The sequence below is a fragment of the Macrobrachium nipponense genome, chromosome 26, assembly GCF_015104395.2.
Source record: "Macrobrachium nipponense isolate FS-2020 chromosome 26, ASM1510439v2, whole genome shotgun sequence".
NCBI lineage: Eukaryota > Metazoa > Arthropoda > Malacostraca > Decapoda > Palaemonidae > Macrobrachium > Macrobrachium nipponense.
In genome coordinates, this window is record NC_087215.1 from 61211217 (window position 1) to 61224901 (window position 13685).

General features: G+C 48.7%; 1 protein-coding gene across 1 annotated transcript in view; it reads right to left on the reverse strand.

The window, feature by feature from the left end:
- Positions 1-13685, reverse strand: part of LOC135200328 (27 kDa hemolymph glycoprotein-like) — a 43775-nt gene that overhangs the window by 19799 nt on the left and 10291 nt on the right. The window contains exon 4 of the mRNA XM_064228884.1: positions 7834-7988. Coding sequence (XP_064084954.1) covers positions 7834-7988 — 155 coding nt within the window. The remainder of the gene's footprint in view (positions 1-7833; positions 7989-13685) is intronic.

The window sequence follows — 13685 nt, forward strand, 5'->3', positions numbered from 1 at the left end:
ATTTTGAGGACAAACTCAGATTCCGCAAAAATCATTCGCATTATCGGGATACGATGCAGCAAGAGACTATTACAGAATTCTGTTACCGTGCGGTAAACAGAAAGATGAGAGTCGAATAGATATCTCTGTTTAAAATTCTCGCAATACCGAAGACGATGAATACTAGCGTTTCTCAGCAGTAGATGGTCATTCATGTATGCGAGAATCCCCGTTAATCAGAGACTTAAGTCCGTGATTGTTGGGCAGAGATACGGTTGTTATTCAATCAAAGCAGGTGAGAAAGACATAACCAACCGTGCATCTCAAGGCGGCAGCTGATACTGAAATGCCTCGGGCAATTCAATACGCAGTAGCTGTCGCTGACTCGTCATCCTGAGTTGCCAAGTAATCCTTTCCACGAAGGAATGCGTTCGGCTAGAACCACCGAGCATAAAAAGATATGCTCGAGCAATTATATTTAAGCGAAACGAATTTCGGTAAATATAAAAGCTTAAATGGTGTTGTTGTGACAACACCATAAGTATATAAAATTGAAACTGGAAACTCCTGGGAGGTTGCAGGCAACCCGGGTTGCAGTTCAATTAGAATACTTTTCGTCTAAGTCGCAATCCGTAGAATAACCAGGATATGCGCCTACCCCTCGGACCATTCAACTGCTTAGCAGAATCATGTCGCGAGGTTAATATACGTAGTATATTTGTAGGATTCTGAACAACGATCTCCATCCTAAATTCTTTCCTTCAAGAAAACAAAATAAGGATTGGAGATCGACCACCTTCGTTCTCTATTAAAGAGAGTGAAGGAGAAGTCTTCCTCGAAGGAAAGCTTCAATGGTGAACAGAATACTAAGACGATAGTTCCAGCCAAACTGGATATTCCCGTCCGTTCTTCTCTATTCCAGGTTGGTCGCCTACTGTGAGATAGTCTTCTTTCAGCAGCAGTCTTCTTCCTAATGCTAGAAATTCCAGGAATTCGAGCATAGGCGAGGTTCCCGATTATCGTGTAACATATCGGGGATTCTCGTCTCGCTCACTTTGGACCGTGGTCTCGCCTAAGTGTTTGGAGATCGTAAGAACTCTAACACTCTGAATGCGCTAGAAATTCCGTAGAATTCTAAGCAGTCTGCGAAACCCCCACCGAATTCGTCAAACGATATCGGCTGGTGTCCTCTCGATTCCCGTAGAAATCGAGAATGGGGCAGGATCCCTCCTCAACGACCGGGGCTTACGTCAGGTAGGACCCGAAGGTCCCCCCTGGTAGCGCAGTCCCCAACGTGGGATCCTACAGAGAAATCTCTGTAGGATCCTTCCCCTTTCCCTCGTAGCCGTAAGGAGAGAGGGAATGGGGGAGGAATTGGATACTCGCTCGCCTTCCCAGTGGAACTAGCAGTTGGAGAAGAGTAGGAGCAGCCATCGCCGCCTCTCAGAGTCTGGGAAAACGTATCGTCAGGAGAAAACGTTTTCCCCGAGGAGGGTTACGAACTCTCACTGTAGGTAAGGGTCTGCCGCCACTGTGAACGTCGTCTGGGTGGGGCTGATCGACACCTGACAGGAGAGAGCCGATACCGTCCTCCGACTCATTCCAGTCCTCGTCGAGGTCGAAACCTCTCAGGAGGACCGAAGGAGTATTTAAATACGGTGTCCGAAGACACGTAGAAACGCCGCTGTCGCAGTAGAGGAGGTGGAAGTAGCTTGATCGACCGGCCAGAACTGAGAGAGCCTTCTTGTCCGGAGACGAGAGACTCTGGTTCAAGACAGAATCGGCAAGCTCCGATCGCGGCATACCCACCGTCGGTTTGGGTTCCCTCTCGGGCCCCAAAACGACTCGAGCAGAGACATGGGCTCTGCTGGTGGGAGCGGCGATCCTTCCCCCCGGTCGTTGTGCTGACGAATCAGTGCAATAACCTGGGTAAAGTTACTCTGAATCTCGGAAGTTACAGCGTCTTGAGGAGTAGGACCGTCCAGTCCCTCCAACAAGAGCAGCTCCCAGGACCCTCCTCCTTCAGAAGAAGGACCAGCAACAGATCCCTGACGGTTGCCTCCAATCACTTGCGCGTACGTCCTGGTTGGTCCTAAGACCAACCTGGCACGTGCGGCGTCGTGACGGGATCGTGAGCGGCGCATCTCTCACGATCACTCCTATATACCTCGCTCTTCCTGGCGTATGCCGAGGAAGTTGAAGGTATCGGAGAGACAGAACTGACGCTACCCCCTCTCCCCCTGACGGTCGCCTCCAATCACTTGCGCGTACGTCCTGGTTGGTCCTAAGACCATACGTGGCACGTACGGCGTCGTGACGGGATCGTGAGCGGCGCACCTCTCACAATCACTCCTAGCTACCTCGCTCTTCCCGGTGTAGCCCGAGGAAGTTGAAGGTAGTGGAGAGACAGACCTGACGCTCCCCCCCGCTCGCTGGCAGGACCAGCGTACGTGGGGGGCTGCAGCCGATCACCAACCCGCGGTGGGGATCGATCTGCAGGCCTGGCCGTGCCGCTCACCTGTGGCGAGCGGCTCGACTGAGCACGTCGACCCCGGTCCCGTGCGTCAGACGAGCTGCTGCTGGTCACCGTATCCGCCCGGTCCCTGTGGGAGCGGCGGTCAGGTGACCTGCAGAGCTCGCTTTCGCCGTGAGACCGGTGAGCGTCCTCGCGGCACGTCAAACCGCTGGTACCAGCGAGGCTGGTACCGTCGGTCGAGGGGACCTGGGGGACCTCTTCCCAGCCTCAACCCGTGGCCGGTCAGAGACCGTCACGTCCACCCGAGGTACCGGCTGGTCGCTGCGAGAGCGGCCGCTGGCCTGGCGAGAGTCACCTGAGCGGCTCTCGACAGTCTTCTGCTCCGTGCCTCGGTCATGACGCTGAGCGAACTCAGGCGTCTTAACTTTGGCTGCACGGTCACCCGAAGGAGATCGTACACTCGGAACTTCTCGCGGACGAGAAACCGAGCCGGTACCTGGCTTAGCAGCAGAGCTGCCAAGACCAGGCGAGGGTGTACCCGCGGTAGCCAGCACACCCTTGGTCCCCGTCTTCTTCTTCTTCTCAGAAGGGGAGACGGGCCCCGTTCCCGAAGGACAGGAGGACCAGCAGAAGAACCCCCCCGTCACACCGGAATGTGACGAGCCCTTCGAAGTTCCCGAAGGAGTCTTCTTAGGGGGAATAACAAAACCCGGTTACCAGCTGGTCGCTGCGAGAGCGGCCGCTGGCCTGGCGAGAGTCACCTGAGCGGTTCTCGCCAGCCTTCTGCTCCGTGCCGTGGTCTTGGCGCCGAGCGAACTCTGGCGCCGAAACTTTGGCTGCACGGTCTCCCGAGGGAGAGCGTACACTCGGGATCTCCCGCGAACGAGAGACCGAGCCGGAACCTGGCGTAGCGGCATCGCCGCTAGCACCAGGCGAGGAAGTACCAGAGCTAACCGATACTCCTCTGGTCCCCGTCTATCTCTTCCTTACGGAAGGGGAGACGGGCCCCGCTCCCGAAGGAGCAAGAGGACCAGCAGAAGGACCCCCCGTCCCACCGAGGTGGGACGGGCCCTTAGAAGTTCCCGAAGGAGACTTCTTAGGGGGGGGAGGCAGCCTTCTTCTTCTTCGGCTTATGGGCCTTAGAAGTCGAAGGGGAAGAGGCAGCAACAGACGAAGACGAAGATGACACCTTCCTCTTCTTCGTCAGCTCACGCAGGACAGTCGTCAGGTCCTCCATCCAGGCCGGAGTCGGGCCTATTGCCGAAGCAACACGGCCCGACTGCACCTGTCCGGAAGGACCTGGGACTGGGGAAGACACACCATGGGCAGGACCAGCATGGACAGGCGCAGGAACCAGGAGCGACAGGAACAGCAACCAGCTCAGGAGCGGCAGGAACAGCGGCAGCGGTAAACACAGAAGGGACAGCCAAGCCAGAAGCGGGAACCACATCAGCGACAGGTACGGCAGGCCCAGCCATCGCCTCGTAGAATCATCGGCAGCCAGCGTGGTACTGGCGGCCGGTCCAGGGGCGAGCTGCTGGAACAGCGGAAGTCTGGGGCAGGCAACACGAAGAAAACACAGGCGGCGGCGGCATTACCCCTCCTCGGTACGGCGGCGACCGGCCCTAGAAGCGGCAGACGGCGTCACCGACACAGCATGGGGAGTGTAGACCAGCGGGGGAAGCAGCATAAGCGGCCGTGAAGGTTGTAGTGGAGACCACTCCAAGGTCACCGCCCCAGACCTCGCTAGACTCTGCAGCAGATCGTGGATGCTAGGCACGCCCTGCAGCCGCAGTGGTCCATACCTGTCCAAGGTCGTCTCCCACGGCTGTAGCACCTGCGGTAGCACAGACAGATTAGTAAGAGGGGTTCCCTCACGCACGGGGGGGGGAGACATGCCACCCGAACGGAAGGAAGACCCCAAAAACAAAATACGAGGAAGCTGAGCGGGGGGGCAGGAAAGAAGACGAAGAATCGGATACCAAGGGAGTCGCGGGAGAGCTTTCCGACGACTTCCTGGCAGACCTTCGCTTCCCCTACCCCCGCACAGCAGTGAAAAGTAATATGAAAATGAAACAGAATACTGCACTTGCGATTCACTTCATAGAACTTAAAGAGGGAAAAAACCAATTCCCGGTAAGAGCGGAAACTTGATCCATAATAATATGATGCTATCATAAATATATATGAAAATGAACAATACTGCACTTGCTATTTTCACTTTCACAGCAATAAATCGTAAGGATTAATTCCCGGGTAAGAGCGGAAATTGATCCAAAATTAAATTTGATGCAATTAATAAATGAAAATGAAAAGAAAACTGCATTGCGAATCCACTTTCATTGCATTCTATTCATACAAAATAAGAGGCTCTTGCCGAGCGCAATCAAGCTCTCGGCAACGAACGCACAGGGCAAAAATATAATGAAAAAGAGTACTTACATCTTTCAATTACACACTTTCGCCCAAAATACATGACTCGGCGCGAGTGCGACCGCCCTCGGCACCGAGACATAATTCAAGGGTTCAATTCATGAAAAGAGCGGAAATCGCCGTCTCTACGGCGATAGCTCCATGTTGATTCATAATTAAGTAATGAAAATGAAAACAGTGTACTTACAGTTTCATTTTCAAGTCAAACCAAACCATTAGTAGAAAACACAATATAAACAAAGCATACGACGATGAAGCGGGCAGAGAGCGATGACGAACACGTCCTTCACACCCGCGGCCGAAAGCAAAAGTGATTCTTCACCTCTCGGGCGCGCGGGCGCGCGCACGATCGGACAAGCAGTTAACTACCGTTCTCCCCTTGTTCGAAGCTTACGACCGTCCCAGCTGCCGCTAGTTACCTTCCTATTGTTAAAGGACCGAGGGTTTGTATTACGTATCGGAACAAACACATGTTATAGGGTTACGACGGAAGAAATATGACTCCAAAAAGGCAAAATACTGTACATACTTGAGTAATATTCAACTGCATGTAATGTTCAACCCCATTTTTACTGCATATATTAGGACTTTAGCATATGTCCCTTAGCAATAAGCCTAGCCTATGTTAGCGGTTGCTACTGTATTTGTTTGTATGGTGTTTTTACGTTGCATGGAACCAGTGGTTATTCAGCAACGGGACCAACGGCTTTACGTGACTTCCGAACCACGTCGAGAGTGAACTTCTATCGCCAGAAATACACATCTCTCACTCCTCAGTGGAATGGCCGAGAATCGAACCCGCGACCACCGAGGTGGGAAGCAAACACCAAACTAACCACGCCACTGAGGCGCTGGTTGCTACTGTAGCCTAGTCTATGATTCTGACATCTAAACCTAAGAGCTAAAAGCTTAGAATATGCCAATAAAATGTATAAATAATCAGTATGTACTCATTTCAATTAATTATTAATTAATCATTAACTATAATACACAAACAAACAAAAAACACACCTTCCAATCAATTGTTTACATTCTCAGCTCTTACCCGTCTTACGAGTATCGAACAAGCGCCAAGCAATCATTTTTCCTAGCACACAGTAAGCCATAAATTTGTCATTAGTATCTCTCTTCAACTAATGAAACCACCAAACAGTATAATAACCATTCATTTCTATTCTTTATTCTATCTTTACCTAATGGAGATACTGAGTTACTGACAGCTATAATGAAACATACGTATACGTAAAGTAATAATAAAACAGAAGAAGAATTCTAAAAAATACGTATTTGTTGGCAGTCTGATTTATTTTATATTTTATGATATCTAATTCACAATTTTTTTATTAAATGTATTGCATGTACTCATGTAACCATTAACTATAATAAACAAACAAAAAAAAAAAGCTTCCAAACGTCTGTTTACATCCAGCACTTACGAGTATCGAACGATCGCCAAGCAATCACTTTTACACAGTAAGCCATAAATTTTCATTATCTCTCTTCAACTACTGAAACTACCAAACAGTATAATTACCATTCATTTCTATTCTTTATTCTATCTTTACCTAATGTTTTTTTTTATTAAATGTATTGCATGAATAAGTTTTTCAATTTACAGCAACCTTTTACCAATAGAAGCACAAGGGGTAGATGCTGACCAATAGGAGAGCAGGACCTTATGGGGTGACTAGCATCAGGAACCAATGGGAGAGCGGGAGGATGGTGGCGAGTTTACTCAGTTGGCGGCGCGGGAGTTTTAAAATTGTTCTTGGTGTCCGGGCAAATCTCGGGACTTTACAGCAACAACCTTTCGTATCTTGAAAACTTTTCGTATGTGGAGCAGTAAAATTTTTCGCATTGGCTTTCATATCTCGAGTTTTTCGTAAGTAGAGCCTTTCGTATCTCGAGGTACTACTGTACATGAATGTTAAGAGCAGAAAGCAAGGTCAGCTGGGGAAGAAGGGATCCTCCAAAGGGGCTTTAACACCATTTACAGTGTTCTATGTAAGGCACAATGTAAGTTGTAACCTGCTAACTATGCATTTAATGACTTTTGTACATATACTTTGCCTAGATTATTAGTAACTAGTGATAATGATTACAGAACCTCTTCTCTTCTTGAAAACTCTAATATCTCCAAGCCATGTAAGTCATACTTGGCAATCTTGTGCATGACTGTTGTTATTACAAGTATTGCCATTTTACCGACCATTCACTTATATTTATGGGCAAACTGTAAAACACAACAAAATGTTGAGTATTCATAATTCAACATTTTTTTTCCACACTTCTTACACTTACTAATAGATCGGCATTAAAACTGCATTAAAAATTGAAAAACAATAATGTGCAAAAGAAAAAAAAAACAGCAGAGGAATATTTTGTAGAGCTTTTGCCAACTTGGCAGAAAAATTTTTTTTGGTGGATGTTGGATGGATGCCTGAGGGACAAGGTGGTGTGACTGTTACCAGAGAGTGCTTATCTCTTGTGAGCAAGAAGACTGCGCATCTGGGGATCACACATTATGAAGTGGCATAATATGCTTCTCACCCACCAGTCTGCCTCCTAAGTCCATTGCACATTCCTATCTAAGAAATTATTTTCTTAATGAGGTTACTAGCCACATGCCCCCACCAAACAGATGGCCACTGGATCTAATGGGCCACCATTGCCTGGCTCTTAATTTGTGGTCAGCTGTCCAAGTACTAATGGGACAATTCTAATGGAGTGGGCATACAATAAGTAAAATACATAGTACATCATAAATCCAGGTTACAAAACACAGTACCAATCACAAACAGTACTTTTTTCTTCTCAGAGAATATGTATCCATCATCGAAATTCCTAAATCCTATACTGTCAACATTAAAATGTAATTGCTGCAATTGATACTCATTGTCAAATGAAATTTAAAAAACCAAAAAACTTAATATTCCTATACTTACATGCTATTCTGTCCCCATCTTTGTAACATACAAAGTCTAATCCTGCATCAATGGCTGCACGGGTTATGTTCAAATCTTGTCGTTCCCTTTCATCCATGCATACGTCTAACTTTGTAAACATATCTTCCACACATTCCATTAAACTATCACGTCGTCTGAAATACAAAATCGCACTCTTAATATGGTATTCATGCTTTGCATTTTAGTGAGCAACATACTTTGGGATGAGCAATGAACAGCAAAAATATGTAAATTGAACTATTTTGATAGGCTGGTTAAATAAAAAGTATATTAAAAGATGAAAAATGAAACAATTTTAGCTCTGAATGTGTGTAGATATTGTACACTTGTATGTTAAGGGAAGATTGGAAATACAGTAAAATATATAAAAGAATCAAGAGTGGAAAAACAGATTAGTTGTAATGAAAGGTGAAAAATGATATTGTAATGATACAATTAAGTTTGTTCATACTTACCTGGCAGATATATATATAGCTGTATTTTTCCGAATCCGACAGAAATTTAAACACTTACGACACACGCAGTGGGAGTCAGGTGGTTAGTACCCATTCCCGCCGCTGGGAGGCGGGTATCAGGAATCATTCCCATTTTCTATTCATAATTTTTTATTTCCACTGTCTCCTGAGGGGAGGTGGGTGGGTACTTGATTATATATATCTGCCAGGTAAGTATGAACAAACTTAATTGTATCATTACAATATCATTTTGTTCATGAAACTTACCTGTCAGATATATATATAGCTGAATCCCACCTTTGGTGGTGGGAGTAGACAGAATAGAAGATTTTAGGAAACATATATATGCAGATAATTGATATCTTGATTCCTTACCTGTTAGCATAGCTGACTTCGTGGTTACTGCCGCGTAAGTCTGCTTGTGCTACTAGAGTTGCCAGCGAGGTAGAGACCTATATAGCTGGTGCACTCCAGATGATCTGTCAACAGGGGCGAGACCACGACGTGACTAGACCATTGACCATACAAATGAGGGCAACGAAGTAAAAACCAACCACCTGGCGTAGCCTACCAAAAGTATCCCACATAGACTAAGCTAATGGAAGGGAGATCCGCCGCAGGCGGTCAACCCCACAACCATAACACAAGTTAAAAACTCCCCTAAACCATTAAAGGATAGGATGAGCGCTACCTCCTGCCCCCAAACAGTGTCTGCAGCGACGTATGGTCCGAGCGAGTAACAATTTTCGTATGTTGCTTTCACCTCCCGCAGGTAGTGTGAAGCGAACACCGAATTGCTTCGCCAATAAGTGGCGCCCAAAATATCTTTGATTGCCATATTTTTGTGAAAAGCCACCGAAGTAGCAATAGCCCTCAACTCGTGGGCTTTCACTTTCAGAAGCTCCATGTCACTTTCACTACACTTTTCATGGGCTTCCTTAACCGTACTTCTTAAGAAGAACGCCAGTGCATTCTTCGACATCGGAAGATCTGGTTTTTTCACAGAGCACCACAAGTTCTCCGAAGAACCTCTGCATGCTCTGGTTCTCTGCAAATAAAACTTGAGAGCCCTGACAGGACACAGGACTCTCTCAGCTTCAGGTCCCACTAGCTCCGACAACCCCTTGATCTCGAACGTCCTCGGCCAAGGGTTGGAAGGGTTCTCGTTCTTTGCTAAGAACGTAGGACTTAAGGAACAAACTGCACTATGATCCTTGAACCCAATATGCTTGCTTATGACTTGAATTTCGCTAACCCTCTTTGCCGTCGCCAGAGCGGTTAGGAAAATGGTCTTCTTAGTAAGATTCCTAAGCGAGGCTAAATGGAGCGGTTCAAATTGACTCGACATGAGAAACTTCAGTACCACGTCTAAGTTCCACGATGGTACTTTAGGTTGGAGAACTTTCACAGTCTCAAATGATCTAATGAGATCATGAATGTCTCTATTATTCGCTAAGTCGAGTCCTCTATGTCTGAAGACCACAGAAAGCACGCTTCTGTAGCCTTTAATCGTGGGAACGGCTAGTTTCGCTTCTTTCCTAAGGTGAAGAAGGAAATCTGCTATCTGGCTCACAGAGGTTGAGGTGGAGGAAATGCCCTTCCTTCTGCACCAACTTCTAAAGACAGCCCACTTTGATTGGTAAACTGCGATTGAGGAGGGCCTCCTTGCGGTGGCAATCGCCGTTGCCACAGGTCTTGAAAAACCCCTCGCTCTGGCCAACTTCTTGATAGTCTGAACGCAGTCAGACTCAGAGCGGGGAGGTTTTTGTGGTACCTCTCGAAGTGGGGCTGTCTGAGTAGATCTTTCCTTAGGGGCAGAGTCCTCGGAAAGTCTACTAGGAAGGACATCACCTCCGTGAACCAGTCGGCCGCTGGCCAGAAGGGGGCGATGAGGGTCATTCTCGCTCCTTCTGATGCAGCGAACTTCCTCATTACTTCCCCGAGGATTTTGAATGGGGGAAAAGCGTAAATGTCTAGTCCCGACCAATTCCACAGAAGGGCGTCTACTGCCACTGCTCCCGGGTCCAGAACTGGGGAGCAATACAGCGGAAGTCTCTTCGTTCGGGAAGTTGCGAAAACGTCCACATGAGGACGTCCCCACAGCTTCCATAGCGCCTGGCATACTTCCTGATGAAGGGTCCATTCCGTCGGCAGAAGCTGTCCTTGCCGACTGAGAAGGTCCGCTCGCACGTTTTCCACGCCTGACACAAACCTTGTCAGAATCGTGACGTTTTGCGACTTCGCCCAAATCAGGATATTCCTCGCGATGACGAACAGAGAATGAGAGTGAGTTCCCCCCTGTTTCCTGAGGTATGCCAAGGCTGTGGTGTTGTCCGAGTTTATCTGAACCACTATGCTGGAGACTTCCTCCTCGAAGAACCTTAGAGCAAGGTAAACCGCTGAGAGTTCTTTTAGATTGATGTGCCAGGACACCTGTTCCCCTCTCCAGGTGCCTGACACTTCTCTCCCTCCCAGTGTTGCTCCCAACCCGTGGAGGACGCGTCGGAGAACAACACTAGGTAGGGGTTCCGAAGCTTGAGCGAAAGTCCTTCCGCAAGCTTCTTTGGATCCAACCACATTTGAGGTGCTTTTTCACTTCTTCCGTCAAAAACAAGACCTCTTCTAGATCCTGTTTGCGTGACCAATTGCTTGAGAGGAAGAACTGAAGTGGTCGGAGGTGCAACCTTCCCAGAGAAACAAACTTCTCCAGTGAGGAAATGGTCCCCAGCAGACTCATCCATTCCCTCACCGAGCATGTTTCCTTCCCTAGAAAGGCCGACACTTTGTCCAGGCATTGAAGTTGTCGCCCCTGGGACGGAAAGCCCGAAAAGCCACTGAGTCCATCTGAATCCCCAGATAGACTCAGGATTGAGAAGGAGTCAGATGCGACTTCTCGAGATTCACCAGAAGTCCCAGGGACTTTGCTAACGACAGAGTCGTGTGAAGGTCCTTCAGACACTGTCTTGCGATGAGGCTCGAATAAGCCAGTCGTCTAGGTAGAGAGAGATCCTTATTTCCGCAAGATGGAGCCACCTCGCAACGTTCTTCATAAGAACGGTGAACACCATCGGCGCCGTGCTGAGACCGAAGCAGAGTGCCCTGAATTGGAAAATCTTCCCTTTCATGACAACCCGCAGGTATTTCCTTGATCGGGGATGGATGGGGACGTGAAAGTATGCGTCCTGAAGGTCTAACGAGACCATCCAATCCCCCGGTCTTAAAGCTGCAAGCACGGATTGAGGTGTCTCCATCTTGAACTTCTGCTTGGTAACGAAGCGATTTAGACTGCTGACATCCAGAACGGGGCGCCACCCCCTGACTGCTTCGGCACTAGGAACAGACGGTTGTAAAACCCCGGAGAACTCGGTCGAAGACCTGTTCCACTGCCTGCTTCTCGATCATTTGATCTAGTAGATCGTGAAGCACTTTCTGCTTTTCTCCCTGATACGACGGAGACAAATCCTTTGGTGTCGAAGACAGCGGGGGTAACATCAGGAAAGGAATTCTGTACCCCTTCTTGACGATGTCCAGAGACCAAGCGTCGGCACCTCTCTCTTCCCAAGCTTTCGCGAAATGTAGAAGCCTGGCTCCTACCGGTGTCTGAAGGACTTCCCTCTCACTTCTTGCTCTTGGAAGGAGCGGGAGTCTTGCCTCTGAAAGAGCCTCTTCCTCGAGGGGCTGGCTTCGAGGAAGAAGCGGATCGAAAGGGCTTCGACTTCTTCAAAGCAGAGGACCCAGAAGACGAAGAGTAGTAGGCTTCTAGAAGACTGTGCCAGAAGGTCTTGAGTTGCTTTCTCCTTGAGACTGGCAGCTATGTCCTTTACCATAGACTGGGGGAAGAGATGTTCTGAGAAAGGAGCGAAAAGAAGATCCGCTTTTTGCGCTGGTGAGACCGACTTTGCAGTAAATTGCAAAAAAGTGCTCTTTTCTTAAGCAGTCCCGTGCTGAAATGAGCAGCCAATTCCTCAGAACCATCCCTGACGGCCTTGTCCATGCAAGACAATACACTGGACAGCTCCCCCAGACTGATGGAATCAGAACTCCTGGACCTGGCATCCAATACTCCCAGGCACCAGTCAAGAAAATTAAAGACCTCTAGTGTCCTGAAGAGGCCTTTAAGGTGAAAGTCTAACTCGCTATGTGTCCACGAGACCTTCGAGGAAGACAAAAAAGATCTTCTGGTGGCATCTACAATGCTACCAAAGTCTCCTTGAGCTGAGGCTGGAAGCTTAACTCCGACGTTTTCTCCCGTCTCATACCACATACCAGCTTTGCCACCGAGTCTTGAAGGTGGTAAAGCGAAAGAAGTCTTGCCTGAAGCTTTCCTCTTTTCCATCCAATCATGGACCTTTCTAAAAGCTTGCTTCGTAGAAAGCGACTTCTTCATTCTCACAAAGCCCGAGATCTTAGCAGCTTTGGAAGACGAAAACTGAGAGGGAGGAGTACGTGGAGCTTCAGGTTGGAAAGTGTCTGCAAAGACTGACTGAAGTAAACGAGTCAAAACCTTGTAGTCCGTCGAAACTGGAGCCAACTGCTGTTCTTCGTCCACTTCGACGAAAGCGTCACTAACTTCCTCTTCAGACACTGGAGAAGTCGGAGGAAGTAAAGAAGAGTCCCGAGCTTTCTCAAAAGAGAAAGAACGGCGAACAGGAAGAGTTCCCGCCTCCGCTTGTGCTTGCGGAAGTGGAAAACTGACGTCCGTAGGCGCGCGTTTGGCGTCCGAAGCCAATCTACTGGCGCCGACAGAAGCGCGCTCAAACGCCGCAGGTGTACACCTGGCGTCCACTTGTGCGCACTGAGCGTCCACTGGTGCGCGCCGAGCGTCCACTGATGCGCGCCGAGCGTCCACTGGTGCGCGCCGAGCGTCCACTAAAACTCGCTGAGCGTCTACTGGCGCTCGCGAAACTTGCACCGAGTCACGTTCGGCGTCCACTAAAGCGCGTTTGACTTTCACAGAAGCGCGCTCGGCATCTAAAGAAACTCGCTTCTTATCCACAAGTTTCGTAGCAGCGGAAACAACCGCTTCACGAGAGCGAGAAACGAATTTCTCGCCTCCTCTAGAAAGTTGCTGGGGAGCAGAACGAACTCTAGAGGGAGACTCAAACGGAGAGAGAGACGAGCGAGGAGAGGGAGAACGCCTCGACCTCTTCACAGGAAGATTGTCATCCTTCTTACGGCGACGTGGAACAGTCTCTCTCGAAGGAAAAACATCTCGAAGTTGCTGCTGAAGAGACTGGAGAATCTTGCTTGTAGGTGAAGCCTCCTTTTCTGGGGAGGGGCTGATCCTGTGAGCAGGAGAGTGGCGAGGGGACGCCCTCTTGCTACTCCCAGGAACCGCCGCTTCACGCACCTTAGAGCGACTGCGGCGCTCGAAAG